The 12,947-nt window shown below is 42.2% G+C and overlaps 1 protein-coding gene across 1 annotated transcript; it reads left to right on the plus strand.

Moving 5' to 3' along the window:
* Nucleotides 1-589: 589 nt before the first annotated feature.
* mrps9 (mitochondrial ribosomal protein S9) lies at nt 590-12,339 on the plus strand. Its single transcript, XM_020634181.3, has 11 exons — nt 590-679; nt 2,157-2,267; nt 2,617-2,799; nt 5,856-5,918; nt 6,082-6,192; nt 9,198-9,283; nt 9,403-9,478; nt 9,579-9,747; nt 10,310-10,418; nt 11,163-11,332; nt 11,972-12,339. The coding sequence occupies exons 1-11, from the start codon at nt 605-607 to the stop codon at nt 12,061-12,063; spliced, it is 1,245 nt and encodes a 414-aa protein (XP_020489837.2). The 5' UTR covers nt 590-604; the 3' UTR covers nt 12,064-12,339.
* The last annotated feature ends 608 nt before the right edge of the window (nt 12,340-12,947 follow it).

Below are 12,947 nucleotides of genomic sequence, written 5' to 3' on the forward strand. Positions count from 1 at the left end.
AAGCTGTGTTTACTTTACAGCCACTGCTTGTCCTTGGTAACGATCAAACTGATTCAACCTTAATATCTCTGGGACTGTTGGTTTCATGTTTGACCAGTAGTCTCAATAAAACAGGACATAATAATGAGATAATTCAAAATATGCTAGTAAGGCTATCACTTACTCCTAGAACTAAGGCTTTCAGTAATTTCAAACTGTTGCGTTTGGCATTTGACCTCCTGCAGCTCAATAACTAAATATTAAAAATACAGTTGCTGTTCCAAATAGCTCTCAGTGATTTCTGCATGAGGAATAAAGATTATTTTCCTAATCTTTCCATGAAGTTTGTCTAAGGTGGCAGCTTGTGCTCATCTATTCAAGAAATCCTCACAAACGTCGTGTTAATCCATTTCTGCGCTGCCCGGCACCGAATGCACCACATATGCAAAACAATCTGTTTTATGTGTAGCCTTGCCAGCGTGTTTGGCAGACTGAGACTGAGCATTTTTTATTGTGTTATTTCTGATAAGTCATGTGGATCGGCTGCTTTAAATCCTGTGGCGTGACATTTACAGCAGCCTCTCCTATTGTCATTGATTTTACATGGAGGACAGATGGTGCTCGCATGCAAACCGGACAGGGCAGCGGAGCCTTACGAGTGCAAAGTGAGAGGGTCTCCAGGGTCTGCAGAAAGTTGTGTGTGAGTAACTATTTCTTGCATGCAAAACACTTGTGCATGACCTGTTACATTAAAGTAAAGGCAGTTTTGACCTGTTTAACATTTTAAATTCCATGCAATATCTGTTGTTATTTTAGAGCCTCACAAAAGGACAGAAGGAAAGGTTTTAATGTCCTCAGTCACTTCAGACTTTGCTTTCAGCTGCAGCATGTGGCCGTCATGTTTTGAATTTGCATGATCGCACTGACAACATCAGATTTCAATGAGATGTGACACTGATGTGATGTGTTCTGATGCTTAGAGATAAAAACAAACAAAACAAAAAAGTTGTGTAATTGAAGCAGCAAGTCTGCATCAGTACACTCCATTGTTCTAAAAGTTTCTGTCCTTGTTTGGATTTACACATTTTAAAAGCCTCTTTGTCATTTCTGACAGATTATGAAACCTTGTGGAGTGGTGTCATGTGGCTTGGATTATCCACTTTATTTTTCTTTAAAATGTTTCACTTTGTTGTTATTTTGCTCTATGAAAAGCTATACTTTACAACATATTTCTAAATTCATTTAAGAGATCACATGTCAACATTTGTTTTTTAATTCTGACAGGTTTTTTTATCTCAATATTTTACAGTTTAATCTGTAATTGATGTAACTTTTCCTCGTTTAAATACTTAATAAATAAATAAATAAATAAATAAAAATAAACTTCACAGTCTTTATTTATAATGGATGAGGGTTAGATAAAAGTGTATGTTCTTTTTATTGATATCTAAATGGTCAGCCAGACGTAAAAGTTCATAGATTTTTTTAAATTAATACAAAAAAAGGAATTAAAAGGACAGCCACTAAATCTGAAATCTGCTGTGGAGCCCCTGGAGGTGGTGATGGGGAGAAGGATGATACAGAAACTGTTGAATATTATGGACAATAACATGCACCCCTTACACAATCTCGTGTGTGAACAAAAGAGTGTTTTTAGTGGGAGGCTACAGCAGCTGAACTGCAAAAAGGACAGATTTAAAAATACTTTTTTACCTACTGCAATTGCACTTTATAACGACTCCCCTTTAAGTAAGGACAGAAGACATTTAAACTTTTAAACTTTAGCCTGAGTTGCATATATCATATATCAAACTGTATTGTGGGCTCATGTTTTTTTGTATGGGTGGGATATGTATGTATGTGTTGTGTTGTGTGTTTGTATGTATGCTGGCTGCTGGAACACCTAAATTTCCCTGCTGGGATGAATAAAGTATATCTTATCTTATCTTCTAATAATGCCTTTTGGGTGTTTTTATTTAGGTCTGAAGGCCATCAGCTTTAATATAACAATTTTAAAACAATTAAAAAATGACTAATAATTTAATGAAAAATTATGGTATTAATACCATAAAGTGTTTTTAGTTAAAAATATATTTAAATAAATAAATAATGCCATTTGCGGTTTTTTTTTCTCAACTTGTCTCTGACGGATAACAACTTCCGCCGTGACGTCACAGCTGCCTGCTGTCATGGCGACGTCCTGTGTGCGCACCGTGGGAGCTTTTCTCGGGAAATGTGGGAATTGCAGCGCGAATTTTAACACCGTGACGTCGCAGTTGAGCCGACAGGTAAAACAACGCGTTTGTCTTTTAGAGAATAAACATTCGCGTATCTTAAATTAATGAAAATATCATAGAAATGTACTAAAATGCACGAGCACTGATGTCCTTGAGTTAGCATGCTAGCATTAGCCGGAACTTGCTTCACGGATGTTAGAAAAATACCTTTACCGACGCTGTATTCTATGAAACCGGGCTTGAAAGACTGCTGGATAATTTCGTTTGGTAGATATGATTCTTAACAAGAGTTCGGCTTGCATTTTGGTAGCTGTGGATTTGTTATGCTGCAGATATTGAGCACATTAGCACAGTTTGGTTAGTCAATAAAATAACAGTACACGTCTGTCCTCATCCCCAGGTCTTGAGCAGGCAGATATGTGTGAGCTCTGCCCTCCACAGAAAGAACCTGGCGGCTGCAGGGCCGGAAAAATTCACCCTGGAGTTCATCCAGAAGCAGGTGGAGGAGTACAACGTGGGGAAACGACACCTAGCTAACATGATGGGAGAAGACCCCGAGAACTTCACCCAGGAGGACATAGATGTAAGAAACACTGTGCAGTCATTATGCTTCACATCATCAATGAGTGTTCACGTTATCCACATGCTTTGTGTAAATCTGCTTTGGAGGTTTTACATTCAATGCATAGAGTTTGCCAACCCTTTTGGCTGTATGAGCAAAAATCTGAGTGAAATAAGCCAAAACTAGGGGAGCTGCACACTGCAGACTTCAACTAAACCACATTGACATACTGTCTTTCCAAATGGCTCATTTTTTTAACCAAGAAATGTTGTTTTTTTATTTGAGGATGTTTATCCTGGATTGTATCTTATCTTTATTTTTAAAGATTTATTTTTGGGCTTTTTGTGCCTTTTTAATTCGGATTCAAAGTCATTGTGACAAGTGTGCTTTTTTGTAACGGTGTAACAAGACCCAAAAATGTCATTTTTATGATGACGGCGATTTTTGATGTTCATGTCGGCGTCCAGCAGCAGGTTCTCGGCCTTCAAGCCTCGATGTACAATCCTCTTCTGGTGACAGTACTCCACTTCTGACACAATCTGGCGAGACTTTGCTCAGATTAGGATAGGACAGTGGATAGAGTTGGAAATCAGGGAGAGAGAGAGAGAGAGAGAGAGAGAGAGTGGGGATTGACATGCGGGAAAGGAGCCACAGGCTGGATTCGAACCCGGGCCGCCCGCGTTGAGGACTACTGCCTCCATACATGGAGCCACCAGCGCCCCTTATCTTTATTTTTGACTTAAAAGTTTGCTTACAATTGTGACCAACAGGGACAATAATTCTAACTTCTAGACAGCCGGCATCTCCAGGATTCAAAAAGTCTAAAGCATTTTAACGATTATTTGTTTCAACAGTTCAGTCACGGAAGGCCAAGTGTTTTTAATCTCCGTGGTCTCGTCACATCAGCGTCATCATTTTTCACATCAGTGCTCGGCCAGCCGCAGGCAGGCGGGGCCACCTCTGGTTAATTCACTGCATCAGGGGCATTAGCAACGCCCTCAAATACACACACGCTGATGCCAGATTTTTGGCAAACATTGGTCCTCTCTGCTGCGACCATTTAGTTTGATTAACCACCTCCCCTCATCCCGTCCCCAGCGTCCCTCACAAATAATGAAGAGAGCTGTTAGAGTCAGACTGTGAAAGGCAAAGCGACGGCTAGCAGCCCGGACTCCGACGTGTGGAGGAAAAAGAGGAACATTTGGGAGGACTGCAGAGAGGCAGCTAATAAATCCCTCCGCTCAGTGAGGAGTCAAGTCTTGTCAGGTGGAAACGTGATAAAAACTGACTTTAACAGCGAGGAGGAGAAATTAACTCCTGCAACAAATACACAGAAATCTCCTGTTAAGCTTTAATATTTTATCTCATAAATCCCTTTCTGCTCGTACACTAAATTTATTTTCAACCTTCTGTTTGACTTCCTGTTTGCACTGAAAGTGTTATAATATACTTTAATTTATCTATTATTAGAAATAAGTAAAAAAGTTGTTTCATTGAGATCCCATTAAACCAAATAATTTGTTTTCTTGATGCCCAAAACTGAAAAATTAAATTTAGTGCGTAATGACCTTTGCAATAATTGTATTAGTTACTAGAGAAATCAGAAATCAATAGAGACACGCACATCTCTAAAAGGGTGATGGATCTGAAAAAACAAAAGGTAAAAACAAGCAAAAAAAGATCTGCACACCAAGGAGCTCTCGTTTAAAGGATTTCTTGACAAATTACTCTTTTCGAGCCAACATGCTCTTCCTCAGACTAGAACTGTGGAACGAATTAAATCCATTGTCAACAAGTTCAAGTATAAAATGATTGTTTCAAGTTGACTACTAAAGAAAACAACCCAAACGGCAGGAGAAGATTTTGCTTTTGTCATAATCAAGAAGCTGGAGGCCCATGTTGTTTGGCTTATTGCTTGAAAATATTTGTAAGTTATGGATTAATCAAGGCTTCTTTCAGCACTCCTAGAAGTTGTCTGAAGTTTTCACACTTCCTGTGTTATGAGATGCAGCAGTAGACGGCCTTCTACTTAGTTTTTTTTCTGCATGCTTGTTAAAGTTTAGCCGATTATTTTCACAAAGTCATCATAATCCTTCAATTATTACGTACAGAACAGGCTTAAAAACAAATATCAAAGTGTACTTTTTGGATTTAGACTTCCAACAAAAAAGGCTCAAACTCTGCAAGGCTGAAAAATAAATCAGAATAATATAAAGTACTTCTCATGCTCAGGTGTACAGGTGTCACTCAGTCATTCCTCCTCAGGGATATTCACCATTGTGTGCTGAGGCTCATGGGACACACAGGTGTGTCTTCATCTGTTACCTGCCTGTCTGTCTCGTCCCCTCTTTTCTTCCTCCCCCTTTAACTTCCCCACAACTGTCTGCCTTTTCCTGTCTCTCACACTCTATACACACACACACACACACACACACACTCTACACACACACACACACACACACACTCTTCTGGACCGCTCTTTTTCTCTCTGCTATCCGTCGTTTTGAAGGCGGAAACCTGCTCGCTCCGGCTGCACCTGCTGCCTCGCTAATTGAACCGACGAAGAGGAAGAGGAGGAGGAGGAGGAGGAAGATGTGAACAGACTGTCTTGATGCGTGTGGCGGGGCCAACACACTTTCTGTCTCCTTTCTCTCACATACACACACGTTTCCAGCGCCATCTGTAGCCCTGCTAATAACTCACAAACACGCTCACACACACGGGGAGCGAGGATGAACTTGGAGTGAACTGTTGGACGTCCACCATGTCCTCTGCTCGCTGTCAGCCGAGCCAAAAGCTTGGACCTTTTACTGCTTGTTTCTCCTCGAAAAACACTCAACCACACGCACACACACACACACACACGTCATGCTCGCCTTTCCTTGAACCCGGCAGCAGCTTGTGCCTCCGCCTCTGTCACTTCTCGCTGTCGTCAGCCGGTGTGACCTCTGTTGTTGCGACGTGTCGGCGTTCGTCATGATCTGCCGTCATCTCTCCAACTTGTCCTCTCGCTCTCTTTTTGTCATTTAACTTTTTTTCTTTTCTTTTTTTTTCTTCCTCTTCTCTCACACACACAGAGGAGCATCACCTACCTCTTCCCCTCCGGCCTGTTTGAGAAGAGAGCACGGCCCCTCATGAAGGTACGACTGTGCAGCTCACACTCATATAAACATAACCTTTCATTGTTTTCTGTTCAAAGATGAGCAAATATCCCCAAAATAGCCCTCAGCACATTTTATGACATTTCTATTTGTCTGTTGTTGATGTTTGACCTGATTTAAAACCAAATCCGCTGTTTTCTAGCATCCTGAGGAAATCTTCCCGAAGCAGACAGCCGTGCAGTGGGGAGAGGACGGTCGGCCGTTCCACTCTCTCTTCTACACGGGCAAACAGTCCTACTACTCCCTGATGCATGTGAGTACTGCAGGCGGCTGTCAGTTCTTTATCTGAGGAGGTGGAGGTAAATCTTCATCCACCTCAAATCCCCGGTTTCCCCACCTCCCCTCGTCTGCCTCCTGCACCCTCGGGTCATATCTGATTCAGACAGAGTCGGGAGGAGGCGCGTAGTCCCCCGAGGAGAGGAGACGTCAGATCCTCTTTCACACACACACACAGTGAGAGAGACCCATCTGAGCGTAGAGGGGCGAGATAAAAGAGAGGGAGGGTAGAGGGTCAGAGGTAGTCCTGAGAGATACCTGCATCCACCTGTGCTTCACAGTGGGTTAACAGCCAGCTGATATTGCTCATTCTCTCCCTGCCTTTCTTTTTTGTTTTAGGATAACGGACCAACCACAACAAAGAACAGGCTCCTTACTGTCCAAACGTTTGGCTGTTTGCATTTCAGTTTCCAAACAAACATTTAACTGGAGACAAAGTTTGTTCAAAATTAAAGTTTATATATAACTCTGATATCCTCAGTGGGATAGTTAAGCTTTACCTTTTTGTCTCTGTCATTTGTGAAAGAGATCTTGATCTCAAAGGGTTAATTACCTGGTTAAATATAAATTCATTCAAGGGTTTATTTAGCTCAAACAAAAACACTCATTCCTGTTTAATTTACCCAGAATCATTATCTTGGATACTTTACCAGAAATGTTCATGGACACAGTTGACCCTGCATGCTTTACATTTGTGCTTGTTTCCAATTCCTGTGTTGATGTTTTCACACACGCACAAGAAATCAAACAACCAAATTTTGCCACGGGCTTTTTCCTCCCTTTACATTTTTAGCATGAAGAAATCAGTGAAATCAGAATGTTTCCTTTGTGGATTAGAAAGAAGGAAACAAAGCAAAACACTGGAAACACCTTTATTAAGAATATTAGACACATAAATGTTGATGTATGAGATAGAAGTGAGAAAAGGAAAAAAGGGCTGCAAAGAAAAGATGTAAAATAAATAAAATCGAATAATTTAGATGTTTCCTAAAAGATTTTGTCGAAAAATCCAAATAACCAGAAGGGGGCACCAAACTGCGTCTGGATTGGGGCCCTGCAGCGTGATGAGAACATGAATGGATGTTTAATTTAGCTGTTTTCAGATATAAATGAGGCAACAATTGAAGTCATGTTGAATCTAAATATTCAAAACATTCAGGTGTCGCGGGAGACGGATCAAAAATAAGCATCTGAGTGATTCTGTGCATGAGGTTCAAAATCCTGTTTGAGGTGTGGCGCGTCTGGCTCGTCAGGCTTTTGTCCCGCCACGGGGAGCGAGTCCTCCGTGGGGATTTGGAGGGGAGAGTAGGGTGGGGTGGAGCATGTGAGGAGGAGGAGGAGGAGGAGGCTGCAACACCATCCATACCCCTCCTCACCTCTGAGCACCTCCTCTTTCTTCCTCCGTCTTTTGTCGCTGACCTTGTTCAAAGACGTATGTGCGGCGTGTTTCTTAAAAACACACAAATACACACACGCACGCACACTATGCCCTGCAGACACACTCCTCACCCCCTGCTGTTTCTTTAAGAGGGTGTGTCAGACATGTCTCAGAGCTTTCTCTCCCCTTTTCTCCTCAAATTTCTCCGCTTGTTTTCCCACCTTTCTTGTCTTCTGTCTATACCAATTATTTTTTGAATGTGTTTTTATTTTATCAACAATAATCTCTCTCTCACACACACACACACACACACACACACACACACACACACACACACACACACACACACACACACACACACACACACAGACCTCATGAGTGTGTCCAGGAGGGGGCATGTGTAAAGCAGCCTCTCTCCTCTTGCTGTTGTCGGCGGCTACATTAACCCGCCTGCTGTTCCACTGAGCCCTCTGTTTCTCTGCAACCCAGGGGGAACCTGAACGCACCACTCACACACCTTTTCCCCTTCACTTTAACCCTTTATAAACCAAAAGCATCACAATAATCAGATCCCACTTCAGAGCTTATTTCGCTTCAGTTCAACTCTCATCGCTTCAGAGTTTAACTTAAAGGCCTCGTGATGCGTTTAGACGCCACGTATTGAATAGTAAATGTGAAAGTCATGCTCTCTCCCTGCCTTGAACATATCCCTCTCTTTCTTGTCTTTCACCCATGTGATTTATTCCTCACTATTGTCGTGCGAAGTGTTAGCAAACATGTAGCTCAAACCTTCCCCTTCTCCTCCTGTCGTCTATTTTTCTGATTTTCTATTACTCCTCTTTTTTTTTTTAAAGAAAATTGGTTTTTGCTTCATGTTTGCTTTTTTTTTTCTCCACACATCCCGATCCCCCCTCCTCCTCCCGTTACACCCCCCCCCCCCCCCGGTACCCCTCTGTCGCCGGTCGGAGTGGCAGCGGATTAGGCACACTCTATCAAGAAGGAATTAAACAAACATCTGGTGAATAATTGACGGGGAAATGAGTTCTCACCCCGGGCTGCTGGGAGGCTGAGGAGGGAGGGGGGTTGTCTTCTGCCTCAGGGACGTGACCGGCATGCCCACCTTCCCTCTACCCATCCATCTATCCATCCTTCCACCCGTCTGTTTCCGTCTCTACCATCCTCTCTTTTCCTAAAAATAGAGCCAGCGGGCCCAAAACTGGGGCCTGCTGGCTCTATTTTTTTTTTTATAAACTAATTTATTTTAGTTTCACGCTTTCACTACACGTCACATTCATGCTCAGGTGTCCGGCCCGATTCATTCGATTGAAGAATAAGATGAAAACCAGAAGCCAATGTTGAGTCACTTTTTTTTAAAGCCACCTCACTCCAAAAACAGTGATTTCACCTCACCTCACAGATGATCTGCTGCTTTATCACCTCATGATCAGCGAGCTTTTTTTTTTTTTTTTAAAGGAAATCATTTGATAGATGCAAACTAACCATTTAAAACCCTTGAATCACACAGCAACACAAATCAACCCTAACTGGTCTTTAGGCTGTTAATTCATTATCCTGAATACTGTCTTCTTTTTCATGCTTTTTAGGAAATATACGGCAAAATCCTGAGCATAGAGAAGTACCAGGATCGTCTGAGAGCAAAGGGACTCTTCAGCCAGGACGTCAAGCACATGTGAGTAGACAAACACGAGGTTTAAACGGCAGATGTTTGTGAAACTCAACACTTTAATGTCACTCTTTATCTGTCTTTGATATTACAAATGAACCACCTGATTTGTGTGTCTCCATCAGCTCTTTTGGAACGAGTCGATGGCTCACAAAGGAGGAACTAGAATCTCTGCTGGTGGAGACCATCTCCCCTCATGATGTAAGGACGTCCTCTCCTCCTCTGATCACAGCTGACACGTCTACAGACTACTTCTGGCGGAGGTTTTTGCAGATTTTGATAATTATTTGTTTTGTTCCAGTACGACCGCCTCGTTAAGCTGATGGAGCGGCTGCTATCGATGCCGTACTGCGCCACAGAGGAGGAGTTCGTCCTGCGTTACCGACGGCAACTGGAGGCTCAGTCCAGGAAGCAAATGGTGCCGCCCCTGGAGAAGGATGAAAGAGGCGTGGCCTTCAGCACAGCAGAGGGTAAATTTGGTCATCGTGGTAACATGTCTCATCTTTAATGATCTCCCCAATAATTCCTCTTTAATATCTGTGAGTGACTTTAATGCTGCTCGGCCAAATCATCGTCTGTCCATCACATAAAGGTCTCAAAAGAGATCATATGACAGAAGATTTAGGGCTTGTCCCGCACCGTGCTGAAGCACTGCAGTCCCCCCTCCCCATTCCCCCGCTTGCCTGCACTCACACTGCTCCAGGACTAAGGCCGCAATACAACACATACATGGCTTTAAGTTATTATGAAGCGTGCTTAGTTTACAAGACAGGCTGAATCTAAAAATAGAAAAGGGAGGCGCGGTCAAGTCTGCAACTTTTCTGACTTTGTGGCTTATTTTGAGTCATTCTAGACAGATGGAGCCAGAACACTGCAGGATTTATTAATATAACTTTAAGTCTTTTAAATGAATCATAAACATGTAACTTTGATCTTCATGAAGCTGTGGCAGTCAATATAAAAGATCCAAACATCTCACAAATATCTCCACAGATATTAAATCAAATAAATGTTTTTTTCTCTCTCTGTCAGGCCGGAGAAAAACATCAGAGTCGTCTGTTGTTCTACGAGACTGTGGCTCAGGACGAGTCAGCATCAACGGTCAGGATTACCTGCACTACCTCACCGTCCTTCAGGACAGGTACTCTCTCGCTCTCTCCCTCTCTCTCTCCCTCTCTCCCTCTCTCTCTGCTGCTCCATTCACAGAAACACTCTCCTTTAAAATGCACGGCCTCATGTGTTTCACTCCGTCCTCTTAGGGGGAAAAAAAAATAAATTAAAAAGCAGCTTTTTCACTCTTCACAGCATCCCCTCTTTTTTTATTTATCTCCTTGTTGTGAGTTAATTACACAGTTCAGTGGTCGTGTGTGTGTGTGTGGCTGCACTGTGTGCGTGTGTGTGTGTGTGTGTGTGTGTGCGCGCTAAATGTCCTGAGCTGGTGTTGTCACGCAGTCTGAAGACGGGCTGTAATTGGAGCACAGAGGTGACAATTGACTCTGTCAGCAGCCGCAGGTCATTCAGGCTGAGACGCCATCCAGAACACACACTTTCTTTTCTTACCCTCACACACACACACACACACACACACACACACACACACACACACACACACACACACGTTTTATCCCGCTCCTGCTGAGTCAGAAGTTTCCTCTGTAATATGTGGCGGTGAGATTGTGGAATAAAAGCTTTCACGGCGTGAGGATCGTCTCTACTCGTCTGAAAAGTCGCTCATGCAGACATTAAATTTGCTCCTCCTGCGCTGTGATACGACTATCTGTTTGCTCGCACGAACACTCGGCCTGCGTTTCTTTCTCTCATTATCTCTGCGTCACTTTCTTCTTCTTCTTCTTCTGCACTCTTTTCTTGCGTCCTCACCCCTCAGAGAGCAGCTGATGTTCCCGCTGCAGTTCATGGGAATGCTGGGACGCTTCGACCTGGAGTGCAGCGTCAGCGGAGGAGGACGGTCGAGCCAGGCGGGGGCGCTGCGGCTCGCCGTGGCCAGAGCGATGTGCAGCTTCCTGTCGGAGGGAGAGGTGGAGACCATGAGACAAGGTGGGAGAGAATTTGTCCTTTCATTCAAATACTTGTAATACATAACTTGCGCTTTTTGTATGTATGTTTAATTTATTTCATGATTTGATTTAAGACAGAAGTAGCTCGTGAGGACGGCCGATCATTAACACTTAAGATACCCGTGCTTTCTCCTAAGCACCTGAATGCACCACAGAGAGTGTTTTTTTAAAACTAGAGGCCTGTAGTGAATTTAATGCAAAAGCAGAAACGTCATTAAGATATCACTGCAGGATTAATTCTCCCTAAAATTAACACATTTGGAGGGATTTTTATGTCATTTGATTCACGCTCTACATTTTGATGAACTAGCTGTGTGGACAACATGTTGGTCTTCACAGCTACACTTATACATCCTTGTTTCCTTTGAGCTAAAAGTAGCAGATTTCAGGAAATTGTGAGTTATTACGCTTTATTACAGATGCATAAATCTTCTGTTAAAGCTCTTAAAAATATAGAGATGGTTGATTTTATTTATTCACTTATGTCTCTTTAATAGAGGTAAAGATGGTGATTTAGTTAAAACCTCAAAAGGTTCAGATGTTAACTTAAGAGACAGAGCCAGACGAGACTTCTCCTTTCCCCTCGTGAGTTTCACTCGTGTGTTTCTGTTCCTTCCAGCTGGTTTGCTGACTCCAGACCCCAGAGTGAGGGAGAGGAAGAAGCCGGGCCAGGAGGGCGCACGAAAGAAATTCACCTGGAAGAAACGCTGAACAGGAAAAATGGTGTCACCTGAACTCAGACGTGGAAACATGACTGACACTTGGAGTCCATCTGAGCAGATTCCTCGCCTTTGTCCTTTACGCCACGCCGCTTCTGTCCTCATCCGTATATTTATAATCTTACAAGAACAAAGTCGTGCTTTACAGGTGGAGCTGACTCTACAGGCTGCAGTGAGCCTGTTTGGCCAGCAGAGGGCAGTGTGTGCAGATGAAGTTGAATATATTTATGTGTATTAAACATTAAAATTACTTTTTGACATAAAAAAACCGAGTTCTAAGTGTTTCTCTGTAAATTTAAAAAAATAAAAATGCTGCCCAATTTAAGTTAAACTTAGTGTTTAAAAAAACCTCTTCACCAGGAGAGAACGTACTTTCTTTGTAGATAGTATAACAATGAGTAAGGTATTTTACCTGCTCTTTTGTAAAGTGTCTTGAGATGACATTTGTTATGAATTGGTACTATATGAATAAAGATCGATTGGTTGACTTGATCTACACATTTTGGCGTAATAGCGACTTGTGGCCACAAGATGTCGCCAAATGAGCGCAATAAGAATCAATTTAGAACAATTTGATGATCAATGTTGACAATAATTGGATAATGATTCATAAATAAACTATTAATGGATTATTCACCGGGACCAAATAAACATAATATAACAATATTGTTTCTATATAGAAATTAAATTGGGTTTTATCTAAAATAGATAGCTAATTTATGAACGCATTAAACAGATAATATAGAAATGTTTCACTGCCTTTAATGACCAGCTTTGGCCACTAGATGTCGCCAAGTAGAAGACCTATTGACCACAAGTTTTTCCGCTTACTTAAATGGACTTTCATTAGATCCGTTAACACACTATAAATTAATT

The sequence above is a fragment of the Labrus bergylta genome, chromosome 24 (assembly GCF_963930695.1).
Source record: "Labrus bergylta chromosome 24, fLabBer1.1, whole genome shotgun sequence".
Taxonomy (NCBI): Eukaryota; Metazoa; Chordata; class Actinopteri; order Labriformes; family Labridae; genus Labrus; species Labrus bergylta.